A 14,880-nucleotide genomic window follows, 5' to 3' on the forward strand; every position below is an offset into this window, starting at 1 on the left:
GAAATAATCTCATGGATTTTTATATAATAAAAAGTAATTTTTTGACATAAAAAATAATATTTTTTTATGTATAACTCAAATAAAAAATCAATATCACAAAATTGATCCGTGAGATCGTCAAAATTTTTTGTGTATATTATTATAATATGATGATGATATATATTAATTTTAACTGCTATAATTAATTAAAATTCTTTTCACTCGAATGATTATCTGCCGACTGAGAAGACAAGGGTAATCGGATTTTTCACCAAACAAAGAACAGAAAATAATGCACAAGAAGAAACATTCCCACTTTCTATATATGTTCTGGCCGCAAAAACCAAAAACAAGCAGCCACGACTTACATTGCCAAAAAAAGTTACATACGATTTTTGGGTAAAATCAAAGAAAAGCAATTACAGAGGAGAAAAGACTTGAAAAAGAAAAAAAGGCAAACTTCTTCACTCGGGCATATTAAAGTAAATCCTGATCTACTAAACAAAACAAGTGAAACAAGAATACACCCTAAAATTGCATCCTTGCCTTCATCGGATAACTTAAGATCCACATTGGTTTAACATCTTTGTTTCACCATATATTACAGTATGCTACCATCAGTCGACGGCTGGGATATACCGAGTGTTTTCACCGAGCTTGAGCCGGCTCCTAGTTGACGGTTAGAGAAATCAAGAAGGTTCCTGTGACCAAATATAAAGTAAAGAGAGGAAAAATACACCGACATGCGTGTTGGAAGATAATCATAGATAGAGTGATGACAAAAATGTGATGTGAATTCGTTTTGGTCCAGTGTTTTGTAGCAAGGGAACACATGATACCTACCAAGAAGACATGATAACAATGGGCGGGTATGATAAAATATCAAGTAGCGTCAATTCTGAGCCCTACATATACGTATCCACAACCTATGATCATGGATCCATAAAAATATCACACTTCAGCCTGACCCATTATGTGTGATAAGCATGTGGCATCTGCTAAGTCAAAGTATCTATTTAATGCTGATAAAAGCCATCTACTCTGCTTGCTAATACCATATAAATGAAGAGTAAATCTCTTGTGTGACGATCACGAGTCAACTCTATTCATATTTAAAATAACAAGTAGTAATATATTTTCATGGGTGATCCAAATAAGTGATCCGTTTCACAATATTAACCCGTGAGACCGTGTCACAATAGTATTTCTGATAAATGAAATGATAATTTGCAGTTGAGTCTTCACTACAAGTTGGATATTAAGGTCCATCAAAGTAAAGTTGATCCGTTGCAAATGGATTGCGGTAGCAAAAAACATGAGCTTTGGCCGATTAAGTCCGTGTTCCAATTCCGCGATAATAAACATGATACAAACAAATATGGATAGCATCAATGATGATTTGCGTAATCTTGTGGTTATAAATCTAGAAAAATAATATCTTTCTGTCAAGGCACAAAGAAAAATATTTCATAAGCATCTTTCCGCGAATCTGCGCCCGGCACTTAGAAGCAAGATAATTATTAACAATGTCCATATATTTCACATAATTCTAGTTGACTCAAAGATTGAGTCATCCCGGTCGCTCTTGTCAAATGAAAAAGCAGGAATTGAAGATAATAATTGAAATGTTTTTAGGACCGTCACCGACGTAAGAAAAATAGAAAATAAGTATAAAATGGTTAATGAAGGGAGATTAGTATAAACATGATACAAACAAATTTTCATCCTGAAGTTGAATCTACAGCACAATTAATCTCAGACACACAAAAAAACATATGAATCTATACAGTAAAAATTGCATCTTTCGTTAACATTCCCAAATTAATCTGATAAAGAACTTATTCAGGTCAGAAACCATATAACATGTAAATCTCAATGTATTAATCAACTTGCCGCAATCATGACAGAAAAAAACAATCAAAATGTGCCTTGTAACCTCGAGCAATTAAGAGAGACAAATAAAATAATGATCAAACAAATCAATCGTTTCAATGTCAAGTTTAATTTTCAATACCTTCATTGGCAGAGGATTAGATGATATGCAAACTAGCCCCTCCATGTCCTTGTAAATATACTTGTCAGCCTATTTCCGGAGACTCTTTGCAAAGCCTTCTTTGCTCCGACCACATCCATTTCTGCCAATATCTGCAAATGGGAATAAGCACCGGCCGCCACAAGCCTCTTTCGACAACTTTGGCTACCACCAGCCATGATTGCCGCCACCACTGCTACAGGAAACTTCTTGGAAACAACCAGGTCCTTAGGATCCAATATTTGCACCAACCTCGTCATACTTTTCTCATCCCTCACGAACTCTTTCTTATTGTATTTCACTGACAACAATGACATTAACGCTTTTGCCCCAACCTCCTGCATCCCATCGGGCTTCACGGAATCCATTAACTTCACCAAATAGGCCATACACCCACCTATCGCCCTTTTATCACCATCACTAATCGATAAATTAGCAAGCAAGGAGGCACAAATATGCTGTAACATTACATTCCCATGCTTTACAAGCTCCGCGATTTGTACAATAAACATGGTCGAACCAGATAAAATGCGGTAACTCGCATCCGTAGCAGATAATGAATAAATAGCTCGTAACACATGCTCTAACGTTTCAGCATTTGTACACTCATGAAACAAATGTAGCAACTTTTGCAAACCCTTTTCTTGCAACAATAAATCACAAAAATGTTCACCTGAAGAAGCAAGAATGGATACGCAACTGGCCGCTTTAGCTTGCGCCGATGGATTCCCAGTGATAAGCAATTGCATCAAAACAGGAAGTGCCCTTTCTTCTACCATCAAATTCCGAATATCTTCGACAATCGAGACATTCCTTATCGCACCAACGGCATGCGATTGAGCTATAAGGGAACCAGATTTACACAAGTCTAATAGTATCGGGACGCCCCCATAAGCAGAAATGGCCCAAGCATTGTCAGGATCAGCAGTAATGAATTCCACAGCCATGGAAGCCTTTTCCTTCATGGACATAGAGCTGCATTCGATTATTTTCAACAAGGGGCCCAACGCCCCCTCCTCAAACAAGCACTTCCTAGGCAAATCTCCAGCTGATATGAGCAACGACACTGCCACAACCGCTGGTTCCCGCAAGGAATCATGCGCATTCAGATCGAGCAAGGAGATCAAACAGCCGACATTCCCTTCCTTCGCAACTAACCCTGCGGACTTTTCTTCCTCGGAAAGGAGCTGAATCAATGAATCCAAAGCCTTCCGCTTGAACTCCAGCCCACCGATCTGAATTCTAGTGAAGAGGTCTTTAATAAAAAAAGTGAGTTCTTCCTTGGAAGAACCAGCATTGGGCCGAGAGAGAACAATGGCGGTAGACTGGTGGAGAACCCCAGATCGGAGCAGGAGGTCGAGGTCGTTGATTTGCTTGGAAAGCCATCCAGCGGCCATGTCAAGATCGGATTGCATCAAAAGCTTCCCGCGGCTGAAAGACGCGTCACAGCACTGTTCGCAGAGTGTCTGCACGCGGCCGAGGGTGGAAAGCAAGGCCGGAATAATCGGAAGAAGCAAAGGATTCTCCGACCAGTGAGGGGAGTCGGAGACTTCCGAGAGAAGGGATTTAAGCGTGGCGAGTCTCGACCGAAGAACCTGCCACTTGGAGGCAAAGCAAGTGACGGAAAGAGTGGCCGGGAGCAGAACGCCCAGGAGCTTCGTCACCTGGTCGAGAGCCTCGGGCGGAGACGGTGGCGATGGCGATGGCGGTGGCGGTGGCGGGACGGTGGCGGGATACATGATTCTTGACTCTTATTTAATAATAATAGTAATAATTTAATGTGTTCTATATTGGCGTGTTGTGTTGTGTTGCGTTGCGTTCTTAAAAAGAAGAGAATGAGTAAAATGGGAACACACAGTACTGGATTTTGTTTTTGTGTGTGTGAGTGTGACACAGCTACGCTTACTTTTTTACTCTCTTTTTTTTCTACCGAAAACCTAATTTATTCTATTATTGACTTTGACTTTCGACTTATACCAAGATTAATTTTTATTTGCAACATTAATTTTCCATTTATTATTTACATGGACGTAATAATAAATGAATCAAATCACTCGTAAGTTTTTCTAAGATTAATTCGATAAAAGTTCGTTAAAATAAATGAATCAAACTCGAACTTTATGATATTTGATTAATTATCTTGTGAACAAATTTGTTATTAAATTCGTAAGTCAACTCTTAGATGAAAAAATAATAGTTTTGATACTAGATTTTTACATTTTTACTCGTGAAAAATTTATAAAAATCTATTATTAGAATAAAATTATAAATTTTAATAATAATATTATATTTTTTTAAAATATAAAATGTAGTTAAATAAATTTAATAAATATTCATATTTATTAAAAGCTCGTTCAGGCTCAATAAAAACTCGAATAAGCTTATGAGCTATTGATATATTCAAACTTGACTCGATTTTAAATAAATTAATCTCAAACATTCAAGAGTTCGACTCGACTCGATTATATCCCTATTTATTTGTCATACTCATAACTCATCATCTAAGCAGGCCTCGTGTGTTTGATTGAGGCTTCTGAATTCAATTCAAATATTCAAAGTGTGTTTAATTTTTATTTCAACTCGACAAAAGGGTTAATGTGTTTTGAAAATACGTATAGTTTTAATTTCGATCTTATACTTGATATATATCAATTGAGTTTTAAATGGTTATCAAATCATATTGTATATATAAAATTATTACACGTCAAATCATAACTTATAATAATCTTCACTAGACATATGCGATGAATAATTATCGTTAACAACTATTTATTAAATCCAAAATGGGTAGATCGTGGGGCCGAAGTAGAGCACATGGCTAAACGGGTTATGAGTTGGCCAAGTCAGACATATATTTATTTTTTTTATTTAACACGTATTAATTCATGCAACTATAATATTTCTTTTGTGTTTGATTTTACATAAAATAATGTGTACACAATATTTTAATGTCAAAATATCAATGCCTAAAATATGTCTTAACGTGTACGTTTCCATGCAACTATTTAGAAGAACATAAGGGCAAATTAGAAAATAAAAGATTCGTGGTCAATCTACAAAATATGTATATATCCTAGGCTAAAATTTGAGACGTGATTTCAGATTCGAAATTCAACTATAAAATAAAAGATTGCTCGTTCTCAATTTTATATAATATTTAGAGCATACTAAATATTCATTTTTTATGATCAAACAAAAAATAGAGTTTTTTTTGGTCAAAACAAAGGTTTAAGAACGATTCTGATTAATAATAACATTAATAATGAAAGGAGTGAACCAAACCAAAAGAAGGAGAATAATATCTTATTTCATTGAGGTTAGAAGGATGGGGACCCTACAAAAAGTAACTTTTAGATAATCTAAAACCCATTTTGCCCTCAAAAAACCAAAAAATGGATAATGTTCAAGAAACAAGACTACCCCTGCACTAAGTCTGTGAATCCAAAATGGAAATTTTAACCCCAAGAAATGTGATCTAGCTAGCTAATCATGTCGAATGCATAAGAGTTTTCAGAGAGAAGCCTAAATCTTCCTTGAGAAACAACACAACACACTTGGTTATGTTGGAGGAAAGAATCTGTTGAGGTTAAATGGCAATGTATAGAACTCTTCGTTCCGGTTGTCGCCCCTAAACGTCCTGAACTTTACCCACCAAGGCATCCCTCGATCTTTTTTCGACTTCTCTACTTCTATTGTGTTGTCGAGGAATACAGCGACGATTAATCCCACAGTTGCAGGAGATGTGAATATGGCATTCAAGAACGCGTTAAACTGCAAAAACATGAACAAACACGTGGAGTTAGATGTAGAAGGAAGACTTGTTTGATCATGGAACAAGAGTATGTGGGATATATTCCTTGCCAGGTATCAAGAGGCAACAGCTATTAGTATTCTGCAACTCTATGTTTTAAATTATACACCACAACAGATTCAATGTTCGCGACCATGTGCCACACATGGAATCGCATAGGATAACAATGACAATTGATGCGACCAACGGTTGTAGTGAGGATGAGCAAAATCATCATAATAATATTGAAACAGTAAGGGATGAGTAAGGGATCTCATCTTAGGTCCTAAACAACAGCAAACATAATTTACATTTTAAATACAAACAACTTCCAAAGTGTGATGTGGAATCTTACCCATCCAGCATTTGTGTGAACTAGTCCGTGTGGAGGATGCCAATAGTTATCAAAAAATTGAGGAACAGAGATCCCAAGGAACAGTGAGAGACCGGTGATCAAGAGGTTCCTCATAGAATTCATGTTAGTGAATTGGAGAAATGATAAGCCAACAGAACCTGCAAGCAAATCATGCAAGTATAAAACCTCGGAAGTAAACAAACTCGAGAGAAAGAAAGGTGTTATGAATGATGGTATCATACCCACGAGACCGAATAAAACACAGTAGAATGCAGCGAATATTGGGAATGGTATAGAAGCAAAAACAGCACCAAATTTCCCTGCACCCAGCACAAATTAATTTTTTAAGAACTAAAACCATGGGGTGACTCATTTCCAAGGAAAAAAAAAGTGAAATATTTATAGCACGATACACGCTGCTTCAACGGTCCTTACACTTTTTAACAAGTGACAAAAAGAAAATTCTATCTTGGATAGTATACTTTGCCGGTCTTCACATATTTCCCATCAATAATCACTGGATAAATTAGCACTTTCTATATTCCAAATCTAATGAAGGAAGAATACTGATACTGACCAAAGATGGAAAAGAATATCATGAAGGCAGATGAAATCTGTACAACTCTACGGCTTCCAACTCGAGTTAGTCCCAGAAGCCCCACATTTTCACTGTCAAATGTTTCCAGGGCCTTTTTCACATTAAAATATTCAAGAAGAATATAAAACCATAACGAACTAAATAAAAGACATTTCGGTTTCAGACTCTTACACAGATACAGTTGAACCACTGCACGTTCCAAAAAGACCATCGAGCAAAACGCCTATTCCCTGTATTTATATCAATCATCATGAACACTATCAAAATCTCTAATGCAGATATCAGATCCTCATTAGCCAAGAAAAATTTAATGCGGGGTCCTTGGGGAAGTGAAATTAAAGTTGAGTAAAGGTTGGCAAACCTGCCAACCAATACCACGGCTGAGCACGTAGGCAGGAGGTGGGGTGGCAATTGCCAGACGAGATGCTGCCTTGTATGCTCCAGTGGACTGCAGATAAAGTTAAAGTCATAATGTATACACACCTTGTTAGAATGAAAATTATGGTGTAGACTGTAGCACCTATAGTTGTTAAAAAGACCACTATATATCGTTCTTGAAAAGAGGTTGATTGATTGTTATCACCCACAGTTGGTAATCTTATATTACCCCCTGACGTGAAATCAGAATCTGAACATCTATTGCATATGTGACGAAAAGCATAAGCTTTCCAATTACTCGTAAATTTTCATAATATTTTTGAAGATATTAGTATATTACTGACGATTAGTTTCAACAAGCTTAAATGGATAGTTCCTTTTTTATAATAATACATAATGTTCCCACACGTGATAAATTATCTTGTCTTAGTTTTTTTAAAAAGGAGGGCATAATTTCCATTTACTGCTTTCCAACTACCGGTCAAAAAATGTTGGTAGCAGAAAAACCATTGGTAGTTTGATGATCAATTGCATTGGAGAGCAACACAGTAAAATTAAAGATCGCTTCCTGGTTTAACCTGTGTTTAGTTGGCATCAATCAAATTAAAGAGATGTATGTTAAAATGAATATTTTATGCGAGCACTCTCCACATCGAGCTTGTATTGAAATTTCAAGGTATTTTTTAACCCAAGCTACTCAAACTTCCACAGAGAAGAAAATCTCCAATCAATACCTCAACCATTGAGACAAGAACAGCAGACATCATGGCGAAGGCATGACCAGCTGCAAAAGTTGGAGGCCCCCACTGAAGAGGATAAGGGAACTTGAACCTTGGACAATGGAAAATATACTGTTAGATTCCTCAGAGACTTAGCCAGGGAATTTAACAGAATGTTTACTTGTGTTTATACAACCATGGAGCTGTGGATATAAGGTTGGCTCTGTCTGTACGGCAACTGTGCTGAGTAACATTTGGTCTGTTACGGTAAGCTCCACTTGCAGTTAGTATGAGGGAGTACACCCAAATAACAGCGACACAAACCAATATTGGAAATCGTTCAAAGATGGGGAAGTCCCTTAGTGGTTTAACTTGTTTCAGATACTGTCATTGAAAACTGTTAGTTGCAGTATTGTCAGGAAAAGAAGGCATAATCGAGCAGTGCTTCAGATGTTCAAGATTTACTCACTTGTGACAATCCAATAACCAAGAAAAGGGCTGGTAGGCCAATTTCTATACAATTACCTAGCTGTAAATTAGAAAACATGGGATCAAACAACAATAAGATACAGGGGATCTTGTTGCATTGAGCAATTATGAATGGCAATTAAAGGGGTAATAACCCTTCTATGATAGATTTGTAAAATGCAGATGCAATCTACACATCATGGACATTTTGTTTGTCAAAAGATATTATTGAAAAGTAAAGATACAAGAAGTTAGTATCTCTAATTTTGTTAAAGCATTAAAAACTTTTAAAGAAAATGATGGTTCAAATCTTAGCATTCACATTTCAGATATTTATATCCCAACAGGTGAGTAAGCGCTCTACTTTTTAAAAGATTTGCAGCTCATACATGCTTAAGTATGCTGCAAACCAAGCTTACGAAGCAAGCCACAAATCTAGAGTCCATTTTTTTGTTTCGAATTATTGTGTGGTGCAGGCAATTATGGGACGAACGAAATTTGGAAGTTCATACTGGCATTTATAAAACATAGACATAGAAAATATAATCTATAGAATCCGTAAAGATGGAATATAAATATCAACTGCAATAAGTTACCTCAGGAAAGCCCCGTTGAAATAATCCCAAACCAACCAATCCAACAACAGGTGCCATTCCAAGAGGACTGAAAAATCTGTTAAATATGAAAAATAAATACCATTTTACATTTAAGTGGAAGTTGTTTATTTTGTCTTTCTGACACTTGGCTACAAACATTGTACCGTGAAAAGAGTCCCCATACTTGGCTGTAGCCAAGAATTATTTGTATGCTCGCAGCAACTATTAGAGCTCCTTGGATAGCTCTCATTGTTTGAATAAATCTCTGCAAAACATTCAAGTGACATAAATGATATTGCATCGCGCCATGGACAATATAAACACAGACATTTAGAATTTGAAAAACAGGGAATCGGGATTATCAAAACACAAAGCAAATGGTACTCAGTACTTACAGCATTAGGCTCACTAATCTTTTGCAATGATGAGTCGTTAATAATATATGCTATAGGAATGACATATGCGAATGACCCTCCAACAACGGCAGGTAACCTCGTTCCAAAGAGCGTTTGAAGAAGTGTGTTTATGCCAGCTACAAAAAGCAATGTTTGTATGACACGTGCTTTGTCGCCCTGTTTGATCAGCAACACATCACTCGTTTACGAAATGACTAGTCAAATTAGTGGACAAATCAATCCATGAGGCATGGGATTTTAACTGAATTGTGAAAATAGTTACATGTATAAATTCTTGAAAGATATTCAGTAGCTGAAAATAGTTACATGTATAAATTCTTGAAAGATATTCAGTATCTATCGTTTTGAATTTGGCGGAAATTTTAAAAAGCATAAATGAACAACTTACATCAGATCCACCCATCCATGGGACAAGCAACGTTGGGATCATCACACTTGTGCCAAGTACTAATATGTAATTCTGAAATGCTAACAAGATGGTTTCAGCTGCAGACGATAATTCAATAACTTGCATAAGAATACCAAGGCAACACAAAGTCAACCACCATAATCTTATTCTGAACTAAGACTAAAAGAGAAGAATCCTGTATCAGAATATTGCATTCAACAATTGCAGGGAAATAATTCTCAAAATTTCATCACTCGTCATTTCCAGGAAGGCCTCAAAAGCCAAGTTTTGAGTTTCAAAGTTTTTTGTCTTCCATGAACTCAATCCCAGCCAGCTAAAGGACTCTAAAAGTTGTTTGATCATCCATATACTTATGTTTCACCAATATTTGTCACCAAACAATTGGCAAAAATTTGAAAGACCGTGTTTTTAACTCTTTAGCACTTTAATTTCGCTACACAAGAAAACAAATAATACAACTTGAAATAACTGTAGTTACATAAATAAATAAATTTTTTTTTTAAAAAAAAAGAGCCAATGTTGTCTTTCCTTCAATGAGTCACTCCAATGCTTCAAAACACCCACAATCTCCAGCTTTGCTTGATGATTTGAGAATATTTCAAAGATGACCAAAAGTTTAAAATAAATCTTGGCGTTCATAGATCATCATCATCTCTAGCAACTTCCTTTCATTACTCTGTTCAATCCACAAAAACAGTTCTCCACATTCTAGATTGCCACGTCCCAAAGTCCTTTTTCCCATTCAAGACCTCTCATTTTTCCATGTGAAAAGATAATGAGCCAGAACTTTTTAGCATGATCCAGTTTAAGCAGAATGAAGTAGATTTTTCCTAATTGTAGTAAAGAAAACGCATATCCAAAACACCCTAAAGTCACACATTTGCACACAAATGCCAGGTGATTCCTCGTAAACAGTTACCATAAGAAAGTTTCGTAAAAAAATCCACATTTTCATTTCCATCACTCCCAAAACCAGCAACAACATCAGAAACAGAAGTCGTAAATTTTTAAAAAATAATTATAAAAAAAAAATACCATAAACCCACAAAGCTAAAGAAGCCAAAGCTCACAGAGAAACAACCACGCGACCAGAAACTAAAATAATCAATCCCCGAAAAAAGCTAAAACCTTCAGCATTTATCATCTCTTTTCCCACTCACTGTTCATACACCACTGAACACCATTCTAGATTATATTTCAAAAGAAACAGCTTTTGTAGCCAAAACCCACAAATATTCAGACTCCAAAAGAGGAGCAAAGGAATATATTTCGAAAGTTTTTGGTGATGTGTGAAAAAGAAATGATGCCACATACGCCATGGAGGATTAGAATCAATGCAGTATTCAAGGTCTTGAAGCTGTTCCATGGGAAGGTGTGTAATGTCACCCATCGATAATAACTCTTTCTCTCTTTTCTTTTTTTCCTCCCACTGAAGAATCAAAGAATAAAAGTTGGTTCTTTTAGTCTCTGAGAGGCAGAATACGAAGAAGGCAGAGGCAAGAAACAAGAACAAATTAAAGCAGAAGCAACAGCAACAGATAAAAAAGTTGAAAAAGTGCAAGTGAAAGAATATATATGTATATATATAATATATTAAAGTTTTTCATATAAATAATTTTTCAAGAACAAGCAAATATTTGCTTTATTAAAATAATCTTTGTAAATTTAAATATATATAAACATTCGTTTTGAAAAGATTGAATTTAAGGAATAATTTCTTCCTGCGTGCCCATCTGTTTATTATTTAATTTCACGAAGTGAAAAATATATTAAAATAAAAAAAAAAAAAAAAAAAACACGCACACAGTACTCGCACTTTTTGTTGACCGCCTCCTGTTCTCATGCGAACGATAAGCTCGAGTTTTTGAATTTGTGCCAGATTAGTTACTGTTTTTCGATTCTTTTTTGGCCACCATTTTCTTGAATTATTTACCATTTTACCGAGCGAATTCAGGAAATCTTATGCCACAGTAAATGCCATTAATTTGTTGAAAACCTTAGTATGTGAGGAGTTGGAATAAATCTTATCTGGCGCTCATAAATCACCATTAATGCCCAAATCTGACACAATATTTAGCCTTTTTTTTATTATATGCTTTCAATACATTTGTCATAATAAATAATACCATATATCCTTGCTTTTTCCTGAGATTTCAAAAAAAAAAATTTATTATAATAATGATAATAATTTAAAAATCCTCGTTTGTAAGTACTGTATAGTAATCGGTATCTTGGGGTAATGAAAAAATTTAAACATTTTCATTCCATACATAAATTAAACCAATATAGATAGCACTAATTCATAGGATTCTTGCGTTGCAATATTACATGCATAGGCTATTTTTAGAATATGGCTTTTGCTTGACTTTTCAAAGAAGGACCATCAAGGACCGTGGTCATTTCGAACAGAGTTGTGAAAATATGTTGATGGGTGAGTTAATCTGCAATTTGGAGTATTTGGTGAGATGAGGATTATTTTATGTTATATTTGGAGTACTTCTTCCTTTATATTGTGGTCAAATTACAGACATTGGATCATCAACATACATGTCAATTTCCATAAAAATATAAGGGTTACACGTGATCTAATGGTATTAAAATAGGGGAAAAACATTTCAGGTGTAGCATAGACTAACCCGTAAAACGGTATGGACTTAGACATATTTTCATTTTGTTAGATGCACTTAGATAAGTTAGCCCGTAACCCATCATTTTGCATAGTGATCCGACAAAGGCAGGGGCGGAGTCACCCTTGGGCTAGGGTGGGCTCCAGCCCACCTCAATTTGAAAATAAAAATAAAAATAAAAATAAATAGTATGGGCTTTATTTATTTTTGTTTTGTAGCCCTGGGTTAAAAAAATAAAATTTTCATCTAGCCCCTCCATCATTTGTAAAATAAACATAAAGTCCCTTAAATTGAATTAATAAGTTAATAAGACCTTCATTTTTCAAATTTAACGTTGAATACATCTATTTTTAAAAATTTATTTGCTAGTTTTTTTGTCAATTTATTCATATAATTGGACAGAAATCCCCTAAAATTTAATTGATTAGGCTTTATTTTTGCTTTAATTTATCAATAGAAGATTTTAAGCTATCAAACTATTAAAAAATATTTTAAAATTTTTAGTTGATTTAAATATATATTTGATTCATTATTTATATCTTTCGGAATATACTGTGTTGCTTTTTTTAAAAATACATATTGTGGTGTATTTATAATTTTTTGAGTTTGAATTTTTAACCTAAAAATCTATTGTTGCGAATTTTGAAAAAATAATCTTTTGATTACTTTGAGAATATTGATATACAATTATTATTGACTTGTATTGCGATTTTTTAGTTAAAAATATACGAAAGTTGAATAATTGTGAAATTTAAAAAATAATTATTCGTTGAAAATTTTAGAAATTATTGAAATTTACAGTTGTGTAAATCATAGAATTAAAACAATAAGACCCATCAACTCAATTTTTAAACCAAAAAAGAAGATATTGATTTTTTTAATTTAATTTATTGTATTAAATTATAGTTAAACGTCGAGTGGAGCCAATTTCAAATAATTTTAAATCCTGACTCCGCACCTGGACGAACTACGAAGAAATATCATTTTTACAATTATAAGGTTCCCAAAAAGTGCCTAACAAGTAACAAAACTCGGGCTCGTTTGTGGACAATTATGCATGGTACACACCCATATATTATCACAATGTTTGTACGTACGTAATTAAAAACAATGAATTTTGTTTTTTTGAAAGGTAAAACAATGAATTTTGTTGATGAAGAATTTTAGCTACAAATTTTTAAAACACAGAAATTTAAGTAATTGAATTAGTTTCATCTCTTCCTCTTAGGCATCTCCACCCGTTCTCTATTTTGGAGAACATGTCCAGATAGAAAACCCAATTCATTCCAACTCATCTCTATTTTGGATATCCAAAATAGACATGGCTATTGTGATTCTCCAAATTTGGAGAATCACCGCAGATTCGGAGTGTTAATTTGGAGAATGATTTTATTACGAAAATGTCATTCTCAAATATTGCAATTTAATCCTTTTATATTTTTTGAATTATTTTTTGGTTCAATCATATATATTTGTTCATTTCAATCCTTTTATTTAATTTAATTTTTTTGATGTTTTTTTAAATGTATTCAATGTTTATTTATTCTAATTACATTATATTGAAGACAAAAATGGAAATAATAATTAAATAAAATCGTGACTAAAAAATACATTACATATTTGATCACGAACTGAAATAGAATTAATTAACTTGAAATAAGCATGCAATAACATTAAACTATAAGAAAATAGACTATTATTAAAAGACATAGTACCAATAATTTAAATAATTTGGAATTAATAGTAATAAAATAGAGAATTTTATTGAAAATAGAGAATATGAGTTGGAGAAGATTTTTTAAATAGAAAATCTAATACTTTATTTTGGAGAATAGAATACTCCAAAATGGAAAATAACATTAGAGATGCCCTGAGGAAGTTTACTTGCAAGATATATCGTTTCTCATTTCTCCCGTAACTAAATTCAAATGCCAAGAAAGACAAATAATTTATCTTCACCTGATTTGTTATCATATTTTTATAATCACTAGTAATTAGTATATATTTTTAATCATTCATTTGATTTGTCACTTCGCAATAAATATATTGTCCTTATTCTCTATTTTTAACAGACTATATATTTATATCCAATATAATGTTTGAACATGATGTTATCTGGGTTCGAATCATTTAATTATTTTTTAGATAGTTATTGACTCATAAAATACAAAAAGAAACCCGATAATTTTGATCTTTAAGGCTCCGTTTGGTAAGGCTGATAGGATAAGTAAAAAATATGGGAGTTGGTGGATTATTTTATGGATATGTATAGATAATTATTACAAACGATAAAAATTAAATATGTTTGGTACGTTTTTTATTTGATGGATAAAAATGAGTATGTGTTTTCAACTTTCTAAAATACCCCTGCCTCCATCTCAATATTACCAAATATAATCCCTACTTTGATTTTCTGGATCTGTTTCAATGGATCTGCAACGCAACGCCGATTGCAGGTATGTCACCCTAAACTCATCCTCTAAAAAATACCGATGTGAGACAACGATTCCCCT

At 34.0% G+C, this 14,880-nt stretch overlaps 2 protein-coding genes across 2 annotated transcripts; both read right to left on the reverse strand.

Moving 5' to 3' along the window:
- Nucleotides 1–271: 271 nt before the first annotated feature.
- Nucleotides 272–3,836, reverse strand: LOC140886942 (uncharacterized). The gene is made up of 2 exons (XM_073293885.1): nt 1,994–3,836; nt 272–680 (listed from the first exon to the last, which is right to left on the reverse strand). The coding sequence occupies exon 1, from the start codon at nt 3,748–3,750 to the stop codon at nt 2,026–2,028; it is 1,725 nt and encodes a 574-aa protein (XP_073149986.1). The 5' UTR covers nt 3,751–3,836; the 3' UTR covers nt 272–680; nt 1,994–2,025.
- Nucleotides 3,837–5,333: 1,497 nt separating this feature from the next.
- Nucleotides 5,334–11,252, reverse strand: LOC140886477 (nucleobase-ascorbate transporter 1). Its single transcript, XM_073293063.1, has 14 exons — nt 11,055–11,252; nt 9,720–9,817; nt 9,311–9,487; nt 9,080–9,180; nt 8,916–8,991; nt 8,321–8,380; nt 8,048–8,235; nt 7,867–7,963; nt 7,116–7,202; nt 6,926–6,984; nt 6,734–6,825; nt 6,399–6,476; nt 6,157–6,314; nt 5,334–5,782 (listed from the first exon to the last, which is right to left on the reverse strand). The coding sequence occupies exons 1-14, from the start codon at nt 11,128–11,130 to the stop codon at nt 5,570–5,572; spliced, it is 1,560 nt and encodes a 519-aa protein (XP_073149164.1). The 5' UTR covers nt 11,131–11,252; the 3' UTR covers nt 5,334–5,569.
- Nucleotides 11,253–14,880: the final 3,628 nt, after the last annotated feature.

This window comes from Henckelia pumila, chromosome 3, assembly GCF_033568475.1.
Source record: "Henckelia pumila isolate YLH828 chromosome 3, ASM3356847v2, whole genome shotgun sequence".
Taxonomy (NCBI): Eukaryota; Viridiplantae; Streptophyta; class Magnoliopsida; order Lamiales; family Gesneriaceae; genus Henckelia; species Henckelia pumila.

What these genes read in the sequence shown, in the direction of transcription:
- LOC140886942 (XM_073293885.1), bottom strand. Translation starts at nt 3,750, where the DNA reads ATGTATCCCGCCACCGTCCCGCCACCGCCACCGCCATCGCCATCGCCA.
- LOC140886477 (XM_073293063.1), bottom strand. Translation starts at nt 11,130, where the DNA reads ATGGGTGACATTACACACCTTCCCATGGAACAGCTTCAAGACCTTGAA. An exon ending in CATGGATGGGTGGATCTGAT is followed by an intron (nt 9,488 to 9,719) that starts GTAAGTTGTTCA and finishes CTGATCAAACAG; the next exon opens with GGCGACAAAGCACGTGTCAT. An exon ending in TTCAACGGGGCTTTCCTGAG is followed by an intron (nt 8,381 to 8,915) that starts GTAACTTATTGC and finishes TCTAATTTACAG; the next exon opens with CTAGGTAATTGTATAGAAAT.